This window comes from Trichosurus vulpecula, chromosome 1 (genome assembly GCF_011100635.1).
Source record: "Trichosurus vulpecula isolate mTriVul1 chromosome 1, mTriVul1.pri, whole genome shotgun sequence".
Taxonomy (NCBI): domain Eukaryota; kingdom Metazoa; phylum Chordata; class Mammalia; order Diprotodontia; family Phalangeridae; genus Trichosurus; species Trichosurus vulpecula.
Genome location: NC_050573.1, coordinates 468,954,458 through 468,973,410, shown reverse-complemented (window position 1 = coordinate 468,973,410; position 18,953 = coordinate 468,954,458). Strand labels below are relative to the sequence as shown.

The following is an 18,953-nucleotide window of genomic DNA, read 5'->3' as shown; positions in this document are numbered from 1 at the left end:
GAGAAGTGTATTTTTTTAAACAATGTGATTATTTAAGCAGTGACACTACGGTCTCAGCTGAAAAACATTTTTTACTCTCACCTTAATTTTTTGCACTCATTCATTTCACAAACAGTGAAGAACGATTTTTTTTTGAATACAGACCTTCAACAGAGGCAATATTCTGCATGATCCTTGGATCTGAGCTATCAGACACTCACCCCTCCCCTTTTCAAGTGAGCACAGCAGGTTGGTGTCTCCATGGATATTTAATAGTCCCTTCAAGCAGATGGGTTTATCAAGCATTTCAGATACACAGTTAGCCCTGTTTCATTCTCTTCATTATTCTGCAAGGAAGCAGCAAGGAGGAGTTTGGGATCTAAAGAGATCCCTATTTCGATCAGAAATGCTGAGGACAAATGCATATGGTGGAAACAAGTGAAAACAATTCCAAGAAAATCAGCCTTGTCTAACTTACTCCAACATGTTCCTTAGCCTTGTCAGTTGGAGTCCTCTCCCTGTGTCTCTTGTCAACAGCAGCTCTGTTTCTGCAAGCCTCAGGAGAGAACATTTGCCTCCATTTTGGAAATTCAGCAAATCCAAGTGGGAGGTGATAATTGAAAAAATCATTTTTTCACACCTCCTGCCCACACAAAGAAACCTCCAGTGAAATAGAAATGCACTGAAACCTCAGTGGGCTCCCATTATCGGTCCCATTATCGGCTGTACCAGCCACTCACCTTTGTTATCAGTTATGGGAATCTTGGAGGCAAATTAATCATGAAGGCTATCTGTTTGCTTCCACATACCTCTCCTTATCAATGCTCACTCCCCTACACACACACACATGCACACAAAACATGGAAACAACATTCTGATTAGGAGATGCAAAAAGAAGTTGTTATTAAATATAATTATGGATGCATACACTTGGGAATCAAACCAAGTCCATATGTATTTGTTGAGCACCTACTCTGTGTACTGAACAGAGGACTGAGCCCTTACTGAGTGTATGAGTTCATATAATGATTAACATTATCAAGATCAGGTCAGTTTCAAACACAAATCAGAATATTTCCATTAAAGATATAGTCAAGTGTCAATCTGAAAGGAAGAGAACAATTTTTTGCAGCAAGAGAACTTCTAAATATACTAGATCAAACACAATGGATATGATGATTAGTGAGATAGCATGATTCACAGTGGCTTTGAAACATTCCTTTTTTACATACAGTGTAACTCCGGGAATCTCAGGGGGAAAAAAGAGATGAAATATTCATGGGGGAGGCATTTCATGGTACCAAAATCACAAGCAGGTTGGAGAAAGAAGCGTGACCTAAAATATCAGCAGATGGCAATATCCCTACACTTGTTTGGGAGAGTCAGAGAATTGGATCAGCTGAGTTATGTCATTATAGTCATTATTAGCCTTTGATTATGGTTAATCCCAAGCAATGAAATTTATGGAATCATTGCATTTTCTCCCTGTGTCCCTTCTCTTGTGTCACTGCTCAGACAAGTGCTGATCTGCATGATGACTGCACGGAGACCCATACGGGCACGTCAGCCTCTGCCCCTCTGGCTGCTGGGATCTTCGCTCTTGCACTGGAGGCAAAGTAAGATATCAAAGACACCTTTTCTAAGACTTTCCTTTTTTTTAAAATGGTGTACATTGGAGACGGAACTAAAAATGGGGGAGCCTGCCTAGTTGGCACTCTCTTAGAGGGCTATCTTTCTTTGGCTTCTTGGATTAGTTTGTCTGCATTTCTGCATTCCAATGTTGGTTAATGTCAGCAATTCTTTAAATGTTAAGACAAGTATTATAGCTGCATTGTTAGAAAGGCTGGCTAATTTGAAGATTATTTTTATCCTTTCTAGAAAGGAAGGTTGACCTAATGAGACCAATACCTGTACAGAAATGATGAAACATCTCCCCCTCACATGCATCTCCCCTCCCCCTCTACCTCACCCCTAATTCTTAGGTTATGGCATGTTCAGTGGATTTGCCACTTTACGATGCCTGGTAGTTGAACTAAGGTGCCAAAGTACAGGAATAGCCTGACCTATGCCAGGAGTGATTAAATCATTAAAACCATGGGCACTTAACCATCTTCTTCATTGAATTCCTGGAGCCCAGGTCAGTTTTAGAAACCCTAGGTGCACCTGAGAGGTTTAGTTCAGGACGTGTTAGATCCTAATAGGATGTTGAGTAGATCAGGGCAGAAAAGTCTGTGACCAATAATACAATTTGTCTTAGATGTCTTGAAATAGTTTCTGTATTCGGCACAGACTCGGGAACAAGATCTCAGGAAGTAAGGAGAGAACACAGAAGTACCCTAGTTCTAAGCAGGCAACGTGATGCGCTTAGTTCAAAGGGAATGGTGGTTTGTTTTTTTTTATGGCATCCAACAGGAAATGAAATCCAAGTAGTCAGATCAACATCAGTGTCTGGAGAACCAGAGCAAGCATTGCAAGGATAGAAAAAAAGCAGAGTCCCATACAAATAAGTAGTTTTGCCTTAGTGGAATGTGGAGCTATAACAATGCCAGCAGTAACAAAAACTAGTAGTTTATAGTACTTTAACATTTGCAAAGAGCTTTTTAAATATTTTTATTTTTCATCACAATAGCTCTAGAGGCTGTTATTATCCCCATTTTACAGATAAGAAAACTGAGGCTGACAGTGACCTGCCCAAGGTCACACAGCTAGTAAGTGTTTGTGGCTCAGTTTGATGTGAGGACAGAGATTAGCTGCCCTCTCCTTGGTCTTCCACCACCTGAGGGGCATGGCCAGACATCTGAGGGAGAACTAGAGAAAAATCCCATTGTGTGGCTGGAACAACTACTTTGATAAAAGGAGCTAATCTGACCCGATAAGTTGTCTTTTTCTGAGGAGGCCCTTCCGTCTTAGTATCTAGCCTGGGAACTTAGCTTCTGGAGCAACTCCAGATCAAGGAAGCAGCCTTTTCCTCCCACTCACTGCTAAAATGAGGACACCTTACTGCCTTTGTTCTCGGAGAGGACCATGACATCAGGGAAATGGTGACATGACTTGCAGGTGACTTTGATTTGAGTGAGGGAGGGCTGTGCAAGGTCACCAGCCTCACTTTCTCCTTCAAAGCCATCTGGGCCTGATATTCACCAGGACAGCTGGAGATGGTCCAGGATGCAATGGGAGAACCTGGCCCTTTTAGGCTCAGGCCTTTTCCGGCCCTGGAATCAGGAGGACCTGAGTTCAAATCCGGTCTCAGACACTTGACACGCTTACCAGCTGTGTGACCTTGGGCAAGTCACTTAACCCCAATTGCCCTGCCTTCCCCCCTCAAAAAAAATCATCTACTCATTTAGAGTGAGCAGGTGAACAGGTATTGCCTTTAGAACAATCAACAAAGACAAGAAGGAGGCTGCCCTGTGGCTAAGAAAACACCTGCTGGCTGCATGTAAGGTTCTGGCAGCCTCGGCCACAGTAGTAACAGCCAGGCTGTTTTGATACCCAAGAGGGCTTTCCAGAAAGCTGGGCCTCTACCTCAACCTATAACAATGGCTTCTATTTCTATAGAAACTTATAATTTCCAAAGTACTTCCCTTATGATAGCTCTGTGAAGTAGGTAGGACAAATATTATTTCCCTATGGAGGCTCTGAAAAATTACCCTATCTAGTAAGTAGCAGCATCAACACTGGGCCCCAGGTGTCCCCACTCCCAGTGCAGGACCTTTGCCACTTTCTGTCTGCCATAAGAGATCACTAGCATAAGTAAAATACCTTATTGGATGTCTTAGGACTGGGAGGTGAGGCGAGGGAGGGAAACACTCCCAACACATCTACGGACACCCTTGCCACAGATGGGCCCTGGGGGGTTGCCCACATTAGCTGAATAGGTCCTTGTGGGTCTTTATAAAGATGTTTAGTAAGGAATATGTTGAATGACTAGAACCCATCTGAGAAATGTCATGCTGCCTTCCCGGCCTACCTCTCTTCATGGGGTAGTGAGAATTCCTGTAAAAGGTGAGAAAAAACAGTTCATCTCATGGTTAAGAGACAATGGCTTAAGCCTTGTCAGAAAGACGAAGAGGGAATGGGATAAAAAGGTGATGCAGTGGACAGAGCCCTAGACTTGGAGGTAAGAACACCTGAGTTCAAATTCAGCCTCAGACACTTACACAGACATCTATGTGACCCTGGACAAGTCACTTAACATCAGTCTGCCTCAATTTCCTCAACTCTAAAGTAAGGATAATAATGCCTCCTAATCCCCAGGGTCATTTTGAGGACAAAATATGAGATAATATTTGCAGAGTGCTCAGCACAGTGCTTGGCATATATAGTAGGTGCTTAATAAATGCTTATCAATTTTTTAAATTCCATAAATATGTATTGTGTCTATTCTTTTTAATTTGGAAGGAGAGAGGCTGGAATGGGAAATTATTTTAGTATTATGAGGCCATTGAAAAGATATCACAAAACACAGGCAAAAATAAACCCTACTATTTTCATTGAGTGCAAAAGGAGAAATATGTTTCAAATGCACGAAGAGGGAATTGAGTTAGTTATTGTGAAGAAAACCTTGACTTCATGTGTTGTGAGATACTGAAACTTGTTGCCAAGGTTACTGAATATCCATGTCTTAAAGGAAAATGGAAAAGATCTTTTTGAGGTCAGAGAAGTAGAAGACCAGACTTATTCCCCCCATATTACATTTACTCTCTTTCTAATTAGTGGCACTAAATGCCTAATTCCATAATTGTTATTTTCTGCAAATATATCTTTGGCTGGCAATCCACTAAAATAGGCCTTTTCCCCATTAAGTTAGTTTGGCTGCTTGGTGAGCAAAGTACGGTGGTCGGGACTAGGAGGCAGAGAGCTGGCAAGATTTTTTTTTTATCTATAAAATGCAATCATTGAGGTAGAAAATGGTAGAAAGAATTTTATTTTCTTAATTATCTTAGAATGCCATCCTATTGAATGTTTTCCAAAGATTAGATAAGAATAAACAAATGAGGAAACCATGGAACCTGCATATTTAGTAATGTCATTAAAAGAGAAATATGACAAGAATGGAGAAACTATATGAGGCCAAACAACAGACTGCAGCTCTAATGTGTGATCCCTCTGCAAGGAAAAAAAATATATATATATATATATATATATATATATGGATATTCACTAAAAATTATTACTTGAAATTTACAATATCAAAATCCACTTGTGGCGAATGTATAATATAGTCTCTTATTTCAATGTCTCATCATGGCATGACGGTAAGCCGGGGATTTCAAAGGTTGATTCAGAGGAACTTGGGCCCTGGTGAGTTTAGCAAGTTTTCTCAGACCCCAGAGATGGAATGTGTCATTTGGCTAAGGAGCAGTGTAGCTTAGATGATCAGAGCGATTTCTCACCAGCAGGTTGGGTGCAGAGTGGTGAATTTTTATTTTTTTTGTGGTTTCTTTTAAAAATATTTTTTACCATTACTTATTATCCCTCCCTCCCACTACTGCCTCCCTAACCCAAAACAATTTTTAAAATTCTCATAATAAGTGTGCATAGTCTAGCAAACTAATTTCTGACATTGGCCAGGTCCAAACATGCATGAATCATTCTGGATTTGGAGTCCATGGTGGTGAATTTTTAAACCATGATAACTCACAAAGCTTTCATCCTAAGATGGGTTTCACTCTATAGCCAGATACTCACAATGATGAAATCACAGATCCTTGAAATATGGTTAAACAACTTACTATGTGGTGTAGTTTTTTTTTTAACATTGATTTCAGTTTGAATATTAAATCATGTATTTGGCTTTTAAAGCCCTTCAAAGCCTGGCCCCTTTCTAACTTTCCAGTCATCCAGTGCTTTAATCCCTTTTACATATTCTGTGATAGAGCTGCGTTGGCTTTCCTGCTGTTCTTTACATGCCTTTTCACTGACTGTCCTCCATGCCTGGAATGCTCTTCCTCCTCAGCTCGACCTCCTGGCCTTCCAGTTCTCCTTCAAGACTCAGCTCAAATGCCATCTTCTGTCATGTGTTCTTTATAGGTGTTTACAACATTGGGCAGGCACACTTTAGAGATGGAAAGGACCTTAGAGATAATTTTTTTTGCATGATGTTACTTAGTTATATTTCTATGGAATCTTAGAGTTTCCAAACTATTTTCCTTATGATAACTACAGGTAGTACTTAATGAAATGCCTAATAAAGGAACACCAATGAGAAAATGGTAGAAAATGGTGAGGGCCAGAAAAGTGAAATGTCCTCTCCAAGGTCCCAAGGCTACTTAGGGGCAAAGTGCAGATTGGAATCCAGGTCTTCTACCTTGTGCTCTGTCTACTCATTGCTTTCCAGACAGCTGTTAAACCCAATTTTTTCACATATGTTTCATGAAGTCATGATTTCCATGACATATCCATATGATTTATGGTCTAATTGACTGTAGATATGGTTACACTCTTGCTATTAACTCCTTGGTTTAAAAATAGTAACACATGAAACAATACAATTTCTATTAACCCTGTGCTTGGCTATGCACACTAACTCTGTCCACCTGGTAGTCAGTATATTAGACAATGCCCTGCCCTGGGAGCAATGCATCTCCTTTCTCCAAGTGTATAGACCAGCAACCGCCTCTGCTCAGGGAAGTCATTTTTAAAAGCACCAGTAACCCTTTGTTTTAAATGAAATAGTTGTACTTACCAAAAAACACTTTATTGACCTTACTGACCTTAATTAATTAAGACATCTTGGCACAGTGGATAAAACTCTGGCCTAGAAGCCAAGAAAACCTAGGTTCCAGTGCTACCTCTGATACACCCTGACTGTATATGCTGGGCAAATCTCTAGGACTGTGAGAGTCAGAGAAGGTGCTGACTTGCATTAGTGGAGGAAGTTTCTTCACTGAGAGTTGCCTATACTCGGTATGTTGGAGGCAGCTCATAGGAAAGCCAATTGTTAAATTCCAATGCGAGACATTATACCTCTCTAATAGTTAAACACTACAAATCAGGGCTTGATTTGTTGCTTGTCTAGACTTAAGAAACTGCTGAACATAATGTTAACAACGCAGATTAAACTTACAATTCTGTTGTGGGTACATTTCCCCCCTAGAAATCCTATTGTTAAACATTTACCAGCATATACCTGCTTGTACTAATGAAATCACAGGTCCAGTTACTATCCCTATCCCTATTCAAAATGAAGGAGTAATTTGAGCATCATGATGTACATTTGGCTCTTCATAAGTTTATAGATTTGAGTTTATAACATGCATGAATAACTTATTGGTAAAGATCCTTTGAATTTTAAGTTTCATTATTCATGATATTATATTGATCATATTAAGACATAAAACTGTATACTATAATAGACTCATTAATAATAAGCATGAGCATAACCTTAGCTTATCAGCAAGTCATACCTGCTATGTAATTATTGAGAATCATAATAAAAGCTAGCATTTTTAATGCTTTAAGTTTTGCAAAATGCTTAATATAAATTATCTCATTTGGTCTTCACAACAACCCTGGGAGGTAGGTGCTTTTATTGTCCCATTTTACAAATGAGGAAACTGAGGCTAAGAAAGGGTGCAGGTCTTACCAAGGATCACATAGCTTAAATTTTAACTCAAGTTTTCTAGACTCCAAGTCTAGCACTCTGTTCAGTTGTATTTTCAAAGGAGTTTTGTTTCTGAAATGTTATAATTTCCCTCCCCATGCAGCCCTCATCTTACTTGGAGAGATATGCAACATTTGGTTGTGTGGACCTCTGAATATGACCCCCTGGCCATCAATCCTGGTTGGAAGAAGAATGGAGCAGGATTGATGGTGAATAGTCGATTTGGATTTGGGTTACTTAATGCAAAGGCATTGGTGGATTTAGCTGATCCTAAAACTTGGAGAGGTGTCCCTGAGAAGAAAGAGTGCATTGTAAAAGACAACAACTTTGAACCCAAGTAAGAAATTCCTTAGTTTTTATTCTGACTTCCATTTATCGTACTATTTGATTACAGCATCTGGTGTCCAAAAGAACTCTCTCAAGGCTCTGAGTACTCAGCAGCAGCTAAGATCTGTCTCCTCCTTTCTTCTCCCTCCCACATCCCATTTCTCCCTTTGTGCTGTTGAGGGAGAAGGAGATCAAGTGTTTTCTGTGGGATGCCATAAAACCTTTGTGGGTGACTTGATGATTAAAGGAAGTGTAATGTATAGCATTGACTTAGAACCGTTCCCCGCTCCCCTTTTTATTAAAGAGAAATTGAGAACCCAAGAGGTTAAGTGACCTATCCATGGTCATACAGAACAGAGAGTAAGCCTCAGATCCAGATCTCCTTAGTTCCAGTACAATACTCTTGCCTTTGAATCATACCGATATCTAACTTTACAGACTGCTCATCTGTAATCTCTGCTCTTGTAGTTTCACTTCACATCATGTAATTTATTACATGGTATTTTTACATGAAATATTTTTCATTATTTATGTACATTTCACCTAGAAATTGCCCATAGATATATCAGGTTATAGCACAGAGACAGACTGGGTTATTATTGGTTTCTATTCCTACAATCATTGTAATTAATACTATACTAGAGACACTAAAATCATGTCAAAAATAATATATTCTATTTACATAGTACAAAATGATTACAAAATGCTTTACACACATTATCTCATTTGATCTCCCTGATAGCTTCAAGAATTATGGAATGCAATCTTAGCATAATTTAAAAAGAAAGAAAGAAAGAAACTAACACCAAGACAAATGAAGAGACTTGTCTGGGGCCACACAACTAAGTAAGCAGTAGAGTCAGGTCTCAAGTTTAGGCCTCCTTACTTCAAGCCATGGGGCTGTTTCATGGCTGAGGCCACATTATCAAAAGGTGGACATGGAAGCTGTGCTCATCTACTAGACTGGACTAATTGACCTTTGACTTCCTTTCTATTTCTGAGAAAAATACCTAAACCTTCTTGGTTATAGTCCAAAGCATTACTTTCTAGAGCAAATAGTATTATAACAAAATTTCAGGCCATCTTATTCATATTTACTAATATACATTAACTACCAACCATTAACTACCAGAATCCAGCTTAATAATACAAAAAAAAAGCCCTAGGTCCTTCTTTTGTCTGTTTCAATGTAGGATGCCTGGATATCCACACATATAAAATGTACTAAATTTGATAAAAAGCTTATTTATTTATAACCCTTAACCTTTTTTTTAGATCATTGAAAGCTGATGGAGTAGTTACTATTGAAATCCCTACAAAAGCCTGTGAAGGACAAGAAAATTCCATCAAGTCTTTGGAACATGTGCAATTTGAAGCAACAATTGAATACTCACGGAGAGGAGACCTTCATGTCACACTCACCTCTGCTGCTGGTACTGAGAAGAGATGTTTTCTTTTGTTTCTCCCCCTCCTTACCAAATCGTTTAAGTCCTTATTTAAAAGCCTGTAGAATTTGTTATATTCAAGGAATATTTTGGTACAGAGCACCTAAAAGAAAACTTTAAATCTATAAGTAATGTTATTTTCCTTTTTTTAAGACTGAGTTCCCATTGCTCATTCAGATAAGTGATGAAAAAAAATCTCTGGAAAGTGAGGCTGTTGACTCAAATTTCCCCAATTTGTACGCTTATTACTCAAAAAGAATTCTAAGAGTTTGAGGAGGATTTTTCAAATGCTAACATTGAGCTTGATGTCCTTGAGATACAGTAACTATTCCTGGAATCCTTTTTTATTTTCATAAGCAATACTTTTAAATGATCATTTGAGACCTTCCATTTTCATATCACTTATATTGCCCAATATGTCTCTTGCTCCACTCCCTCCCAGAAAACTATCCCTATAACAAAGAATAAAAAAGAGGGGGGAAGAATAACAGTGCAGCAAAATTAACCAACATATCAAACAGAACTGACACATCTGCAGTGATCCATACCCACAGTCCCTCACCTCTGCTAAGAAAGCAGGGAGTTATAGACTGAAGCATACTATTATTTACTTTCTTTTCCTTCTTTTTTTGCTTCCTTCTCCTTTCCTTCCTTCATTTATTTCCTTCCTTCTTTCTTTCTTGCTCAGTTTAAAAGAGTTAAAAAAAAAAAAACAACCAACTCAGATTTTTCCTAACATGAATGGAGCAGGCCTTTATGCTGCTTTATGCTACTTTATGAAAGTGAAGTCTTAGGAATCCATATTTCTCAAAATTCAGGCAGAGTAAAGATGTACTGCCATTGAGGTTAGATGGATCCTTGGAATGGATGTACTGCCTTTCAGAAAGGATTCGTAATATGATCAGCCCAATATTTGGAAAAGACTGACATCTGAGACAGTACAGTGTCATGGCAGGAGTTCTGGGCTGGGAATCAGGAGATACCTGGGTTCACATCCTACCTCAGAAAACTGTGTGACCATGGGCATGGCACTTTACCTTCCTGAGCCAAAAGTCTCCTCACCTGTAAAATGGGGATATTAATAAAAGCACTGCTTACCTCACAGGATTCCTATAATGATCTAATGAGAGAATTATGTAAAGCAATTTGCATATCAAAAAATGCTATATAATTATCACCCCTTAAGCTTCTCCTATTTCTTACTACCTGCCACCTAGACCCAGGGCTACTTTGAAGCTCATTAGCTCTTTTAATTCAGGAGATAAATGATTGTTAATGGCTCTGGGAGGGGACTGGGATTCCATTATCATTGCATTTCTGACTCAGCCCCTAGTTTGTTGCATAAACATAGGTCAGCTAATTAATGTATTTCTATTTCAGTATTAAGTGGCTGCTCTATAATTTACATTTAATGATCTCTGAAAACTGTGAATCTTTCTCTTTCTAAAGTGTAATGTCCCTGAAAAGTATTTATGTCCCTCAAATCTTTCTTTTGAATATTGTTTAAATCAGGGCCGTCCAACCTTAGGTTATCTTAGGGCTGCATTAAAATAAAATAATTATTTGAGGGCTGCACCCAGAATAAAAAATACAGTACACTAATAAAAAGTGGGGGAATGCGCCTCATCAATAAGGCAGGCGAAGGCACAAAGAGGAAAGCAAACATAAGACAACAAAGAGACAACCCAACAGTGTAAAGGTAGGTGCATACTGACTAGTCTGCATCCTACAGATGGAATGCATCCCACATATTGATTGAAAATTTTGTACTATACATTCTGTCCGTAATACTACTTAAAAACACCAAAGAAAATTAATATCAATGAGATTATTTATTAGTGATGGAATTAAAAAATCTAATACGCATTCCATGCAAATTATTATTTTATTTTTTCCTCCTGAAAATTGAAACCCACAGGAGAGCCGCATAAAATCTGCACTGTGGGCTGCATGTGGCCCGCAGGCTGTATTTTGGACAGCTCTGGTTTAAAAGTAGCTCTCAGCTCTTTGTATTTAAATGAGCTATACAATCCCCCTTTTCTTATGAATGGCTATATTCTGGCCTTGTACTGGATGGAGATTTTGAGAACTCATTCCTACCTGAGCATGAATTTTTACTAGCTAGATTTTATCCAAATACGAATTAGCAATTATCTGAAGTGATTTCCCTTACTTCGTTCACTAACATTAGTCAGTCGGTCAATAAACATTTGTTAAGGGCCTATTATATGACAGTCACTGTGCTAAGAGATGGATGTGTGTGTCCTTTGTTTTTGTTTTTGTTTTTGTATCAACACAGGAACCAGTACTGTGCTATTGGCTGAAAGAGAGAGAGATACATCACCCAATGGTTTTAAGAATTGGGACTTCATGTCTGTTCACACGTGGGGAGAGAATCCAGTAGGCACCTGGGCTTTGCGAATTACTGATATGGTATGTAGATGTGTGTGTGTGTGTGTGTGTGTGTGCGCACGTGTGTGTACATGTGACACCTCTGACATACTGACTGTGGGAGCCAAGTCAAGGCCCTTCAGTGTCCCAAGAAACTCTCTAAGATTAAAAATTGGAGATCATCTGCCAGTCTACATTAGTAAAGTAAGTTTTCTCATTGGAGGAAATGAACACTAACATATTACAATGTATACCAATGAAATTACATTTGTTTGTATTGGGAAGAAAAAAAATAAAGTCACATTGTGGCTTTTCTAAATTTTGTACTTCCATGAAGTGAGATACAAAGGAATTTATTTTCTACTCCTCTCCCTAACACAAAATGATATTAATGATATACAATCATAAAAAGAGAGTGGATGAGAATGTCTGAACAAAGAACCTTTAGGAACTTAAGATTCTCCTGCATTATCTTTCAAGCAATTACTGGTATAGTTTCCTTTATAGGATAGATTGAAAAATGAATTAATTTACTCAACATGTGTAAGATTTTGGGTGTGAAATTTTCTTGAAAAGCAAATTCTTGAGAATCAGAGGTATCAGATTTTGATTTCTAATTAAAATGGTATAATAGAAATAATTTAAAACATTTTCTTGCATCTATTCAGAATGGAAATCAATGTAGTTTTAGTTACTTATAAAAAAATTCTTGAAAAATAGCTTCTCCTCCTCTCATAAAGCACCTTAATGTTTCAAATTAGAAATGAAGCATCTCAATCCTCTGAAATCATGATTAATCATTTCATCATTCAGTGGATGATGAACTATGCTACCCCCCTGACAGAGAGGCGATAGACATATGGTGCAAAATGAGACAAATATTTTTGGACATTGACAACATGGGAATTTGTTTTCTTTGACCATACATATTTGTTATGAGGTTTTTCTTTATTCTTTTAAATTGGAGAGACTGGGAGAAAGGGAAAATAAATACTTGTTAAAAGAAAAATAAAATGAAATTTAAAAAAGAAATGAAATATCTAAGTATCTTGATCTTTTGGATATGGCAAGGAAAAATAAGTTGAAGAGGCTGGTATTATTAAAGAACGTGCCATTTAATGGTGGTGTGATCATTGTTTATTTTGTACTTAAATTTCAGTACATTATAACTTAAACAGTCTTTGTATTATTATCCTTAACGTTTTATTAGAGAAAATTATTTTCTCAATTAAAAAAAAGTTTGTTATTTTCTTTTGTGCCTTTCATTATATGTGGTACCAAAGTTTCCCTCCAGGGAAACACACCTCCAATTTTATGATCAGAAAGAAAATCTAGAAACCACAGCCAACTTTTTAACAATACATCAATTCTACAAAGTAAGGCTCACCTGAAAAGTCCAAATGTTTAATCTTCTAGGCAACTAAATATTATTGGGGGTGAGGGGTACCGGGATCTGAAGACACTGCTATTGCATGTAATAGAAAAGAGCCTAATGATTTCCTTCTTGCTACATAAAGTATCATGCTTCTAGATTTGTGTTGGTAAATGTTTAACAATCATCTTTCCAGGGGGAAAAATGTCCACAGGACCCACTTTTCAGTTTAATGTGCATTATTAGTATTTTCCCCATCACTTAAGCCTGGACATCAACAAAACCATAAATCAAGCCCTCATCTGCAGCATGTCTATTTCTGAAGTGTAAATGCTTATACTGAAAATTTTACAGTTAGTTCTTGGGAACCAGATCAAGCTGGCTCCAGCATACCCTGTGTGTTTCTATGAGATGTTATAATACTAATTATGAACCTGAAGGATGCTTAAGGATATGTTTTGAGGAAAGCAAAGTTGAACACATTCAAAGCCTACCACAAATAATATCTGTACTTATTCATTAGTCTGGAAGAATGGAGAATGAAGGAAGAATTGTAAACTGGAAACTGATTTTGCATGGGACTTCGACCCAGCCAGAACACATGAAACAGCCCCGTGTCTATACTTCTTATAATGCTGTGCAGAATGACAGAAGAGGAGTGGAGAAGATGGCCGATTCCATTGAGGTCTGTATATATCTCTTTTCTTTGTAAACTACTCTCAAATGACCTACATGGTATTCTGCTACCCCAAAGGATTAATGTGACTGTTTCACAGATAACACACAGGAGGCACCGGAGTTTTTGGACTACAGACTCTAACAGGTTCACTCTTGATCTGGTCAGACAGGAAGACAAATGTGGAGGGGTTAAATAAGCTTTACTTTATTCTAGTCTAGTCTTCTCAAAGGGAGTTGCTGATAATGGGAGCACCAGCTCCTACAGCATTCCTTAATCACCCTTCTTGCAGTGGCCAGATGTGAAGGGGTGGGCAACTACCTCTACATCTGGATGGGGTCAATTGAGACAGGCACAGCTTGTGCACTCCCCTAAATCTCCTCAAGCCTCGATGGGGGTGGGTTGAGGCAGGTACATGCGTTCCTCTATGCATTACCCAATCCCAAATGGGTTCCACCATGGCTTCCCCTATGGATTCCCCACTCACTGACCAGTGCCCACTTGCTCTATAGGGCAACAGACAAAGAAGTCATCTTGCCAACATTAAGCTCACAGGTTAACTTTAGCAATATCATCGTTCTGCACAGGCATAGTAAATATCACATTATGTCACCCCTTATCTCATGGTGCAGCCTCAGCAGGACTGCCTATCACTATGATTCTAGGAATTACTATCTAGGATCCTTGGGGCTATTCTGGGAGTTATTACCTAACACCTGGAAACTAGACATTGCCGTGGCCATGGATCCTGAGAAACTAAACTCTAAAAGGATAATTAAATCCTTCTTATTTACAGTGACACTCCCCAAAGTGGCTCAAAACCCAAATAAATTGTTTTTGAGGGGGGAAGTCAGGGCAATTGGGGGTCACATGTGACATGTAAATGTGTCAAGTGTCTGAGGCCAGATTTGAACTCATCATCCTGACTCCAGGGCTGGTGCTCTACTCACTGCGCCGCCTATGTGCCCTGAAATAATTTCCTTTAAGAGAAAACATGTTTTCTCTAACATTTAGTTCATATTCATATATCACTTTGAAATTTACAAAGTATTGCCTTCACAAAAACCCTTGAAGGAAGTTACTGTAAATATTATTGCTCTTATTTTTAAGAAGAGAAACATGAGGCTTAGAGAGGTACGTTGAGTTTCCCCAAGGTCAGATGATTAGTGTTAGAGCTGAGGCTTGAACTCAGGTCTTGTGGTTGCAAGCATAGTATTGTTTCCAATACACCACACTACCTCTTTCTCCCTTCTTCCATTCATCTCTTCTTCCTCCTGACTCCTAAGTTCCTTAGGGTTCCATCTATCATAAACATTTTTTTAATCTATCCAACCATATATGAACTCTCTCTCTTTTGAACCCAGAGAGCACTACTTAAACAGTCTCAATTTCATCTATCCTATTCTGCTTTATATTTAAGTTATCTACATACTTGTAACCTCCCTAAAAGAATGGGAGCTTCTTGAGAGAAGGGGCCATGTCTTCAATCAATCAACAAACATTTTATTAAGCCCTTACTATGTGTTAGGGAATGGGCTGGATAGCAGGGATACAAAGTTGAAAATAAAACAGTCTCTGGCTTCAAAAAGTTTACCTTCTATTAAGGGAGGAAAAAATGTATAAATATAAATATAAAATTATAAATCTACAGCTACAAAGAAGCCACCTAGTCCAATCCCCTCATTTTATAGGTGAAGAAACCAGTGCTCATAGAGGTGAAGTGACTTGACCCTAGAATGTAATTGGGGGGAGAGGGGGAGCAGCTCTGATAGGGAGAATTCCCAAAAGAGCTTGCATAGGAAATGGAATCTGAACTAAGATTTGAAGGAAACTAGGGATCCTCAGAGAAAGAAGTGAGGAGGGAGTACTCTGCAGGCATAAGGGACAGCCTGCAGGGCTATAAGAGTACAGCAAGTGTAACGGGTAAAAGAGGATAGGATAGGATAAGTATAGTACAGTATAGTATAGTATGAAATAGGATAGGATAGGATAGCATACGTACAGTGTGGTATAATATAGTATAAGAGCGTAGCATGTATAAGAGATAGCAAGAAGACCACTGTGGCTAGAATGAAGAATGTTTGAAAGTAAATAATGTATAATAAGACTGGAAACATAAGTTGGAGCCAAGTTGTGAAGGCTATTAAATGCCAAACATCAACTTAATAAAATTCAACATTAAATGAATGGATAAACAAATTTGCTATTTTGACTCCCATTTTTTTCTCGTTTGTAATTCAATTCCCATGATATTTTTATTACAAATGGCAAGATTTTATATGTAAAGCATTTTGATAACTATGAAGTCCTAGGATTATTATTATATTCCTATTCTCATGAGACTGAGATTGTATTTTTTTAAAATTTTTCTATCCCTTTAGTAATATTGGTTTAATTGAATTAAAAATAATAATACTGGGGCAGCTAGGTGGTGCAGTGAGTAGAGCACCAGCCCTGGAGTCAGGAGGACCTGAGTTCAAATGTGGCCTCAGACACTTGATACACTTACTAGCTGTGTGACCTTGGGCAAGTCACTTAACCCCAATTTCCCTGCCTTCCCCCCTGCAAAAAAAAATAATAATACTGTTTCAATTCATTAAAGTTACAGATTATATAGTAAAGTTATAGATTATATAGAAAGTCCAGATTATGATGATGTTTAAATGACTTAAGAACATATATACCCAAACTTGAATTGGTCCTTTTTCCTATGCAAATAAATACTTTTTTACAAATGTATTTGTTAGAGAATTCTTTGAAATCATTAGGTTTTATGACTTCTGTGTTCCCTTCTAAGGCTTTACCATAACTAAAATAAGAATTGTGGTATCCACAGTACTTCTTGTCAGTACCAGTTTCTTTTATTATGGGATTAAGAAAAGCCATCTTGCTTTTAAATATTGGACCAGTACAATAGAGTTGTCCAAAGGGGTAGAATGGGGTAATGAAAAGAATACTAGATTTAGAATTGAAGGACCTACGTTTAAATTCCAATTTTGCTATTTACTTACTGTGTGATGTTGGAAAAATCACTTGGCCTCTCTGGGTCTTAGTTTCCTCATCTGGAAAAAGAGGGCTTTGCACTAGGTGATTTCTAAGGTCCTTTTGTTATTATTCAGTTGTTTCAATCATGTCTGACTTTGTGACCCCATGTGGGGTTTTCTTGACAAAGATATTGAAGTGGTTTGTCATTTCCTTCTCCAGCTTATTTTACAGATGAGGAAATTGAGGTAAAAAGGGTTAAGTGACTTGCTCAAGGTCATACAGCTAGTAATTGTCTGAGGCCAGATTTAAACTCAGAAAGATGAGGTTTTCTGATTCCATGTCTGTGCTATAGCCACTGTGTCACCTCTAAAGTCCTATGGTAATATTAATTAAGTACATATGATGTACAAGGTATCATGCTGACTTTAAGGATAAAAAGATGAAAAAGAATAATTCTCGACTTTATTAAGGAACTTACAATGTGATCTCAGGGTTCGGACAAATAAAGAAAAAATATGATATAAGGTGTAATGAGATAGGGAAAAGAAAAGATTCAGAAAAAAAGTATTATTGGAAAATTTGAGGTGAGAGAGACCATTTTGGTCGGTGTAGCTTCTGATGCATGCATACTCCACAAATATTTTTTTAATCAAAATACCAATGGCCACTCTCTCTGTGGTGTATTTTTTTGTTTTGTTTTAGGACCAGGCCACCCCAAAAAGCCTTCATGAAAGCCCCCAGCCCTCTAAGAGCTCCACTGTCCCCAGTGACATCAGCAGTGACAAGCTGAAGGAGAAAACACCCTCCAGGGCCATGCTCCAACTCCTACAAAGTGCTTTCAGCAAACAGGGAGCCCCCAATCAAGTATCAAAGAGTCAGCCCGATGAAAAGCTCAAGATCCCCTATGAACATTTCTATCAAGCTCTGGAAAAATTAAACAAACCATCCCAGTTAAAAACCGCCGAGAACAGTCTGTATAGTGACTATGTGGACCTTTTCTACAACACGAAACCGTACAAGCACAGGGATGATCGGCTGCTGCAGGCTCTGGTTGACATTCTGAAGGAAGGGAATTGAAGCACGGTGATGTCCTGAGTTGGAAATGCTCATTCTCCCTCCCTTCTCTTATATCCTGCCTGTGACTGATGTGGATTTTGTTTTATTCATATGATTATGTCCTTGCTTCTCATTGCTGTCTCACACATGTACACATGCACATGCACACACTCATGCTCACATGTGCTTGCACACACACATACTTGCACACACACAAACACTTGCACACAATATAGTACATACAGAAAGGGAGTTTGCTTCCCACTGAGAGCCTAGCTGTACTGGGGACAGTCAACAAGAGCTCTATTTAAAACATGTTTTCACAAGTGGAATGTTTTTTTTTTCTTTCTGGAATCAAAGTCCATTGGTGTTTCTCCCGTCATATTTAAAATCCACTCTAAGCTGCCTCTCTTTTTCCCATTTTCATTTCTCAAAAGAATAATAATTAAAAAAAACTCTGGGCTACAAAACATTAAAAACAAAACTGCTGCAAAACACCAGGAGATGTGCCTACAGCCTTTTTTTTTTTCTGTCCCCTCCATGGCTGTTTCCTGTCTAGCAATGACTTTTAGGATTGTGATTCTTACAACTAAAGGGCTCCCCAAATTACAAAAAGTCACTTAAGATCATAGATTTTGAGCTGGAAAGGCCCTTAAAGGTCATCTAGCCCCACCCCTCATTTTCCAGATGAAGAGCTGAGCCTTAAGGCCAAAACCAACCAGGTGATTAAGTGGAAGGGCCAGAATAGAACCTGGGGTCTCCTCTGACTCTTATTAATTTAAAATCCAGTGCTCCTTCCACTGGACCAGAAAAGGGGAAATGAATTAAGTATATGATTAATGTGGATCATTGAGGCACAAAAATGGAGTTTTGACCTGGATTATCTAGCTTATAAGTTAACAAAACATACCCAACACTTTGTGTGGTGTAGAACCAGCCATTGGATTAAAACAGTGTTTTTCCTTCTTGGTTCTCCTTATTCTGAATTTTTTCCTTTCCCTTTATATGCCCCTTTCTCAGAGCTGCACTTTCAGCTTAATAAAGAATATTATAAAACTGATTTTCACAAAGCAAAAATCAGGAAATAATTCTGAATGGAAAACCAAGAAAAAAAAC

General features: G+C 38.3%; 1 protein-coding gene across 1 annotated transcript in view; it reads left to right on the top strand.

Annotated features, from left to right (window-relative positions):
- The window catches only part of PCSK1 (proprotein convertase subtilisin/kexin type 1), a 50,923-nt gene extending 32,926 nt beyond the window's left edge, over positions 1-17,997 (top strand). The window contains exons 9-14 of the mRNA XM_036765013.1: positions 1,495-1,595; positions 7,689-7,922; positions 9,188-9,345; positions 11,657-11,790; positions 13,644-13,805; positions 17,484-17,997. Of these exons, the coding sequence (XP_036620908.1) occupies positions 1,495-1,595; positions 7,689-7,922; positions 9,188-9,345; positions 11,657-11,790; positions 13,644-13,805; positions 17,484-17,858 (1,164 nt within the window). The 3' untranslated portion in view covers positions 17,859-17,997. The remainder of the gene's footprint in view (positions 1-1,494; positions 1,596-7,688; positions 7,923-9,187; positions 9,346-11,656; positions 11,791-13,643; positions 13,806-17,483) is intronic.
- Positions 17,998-18,953: the final 956 nt, after the last annotated feature.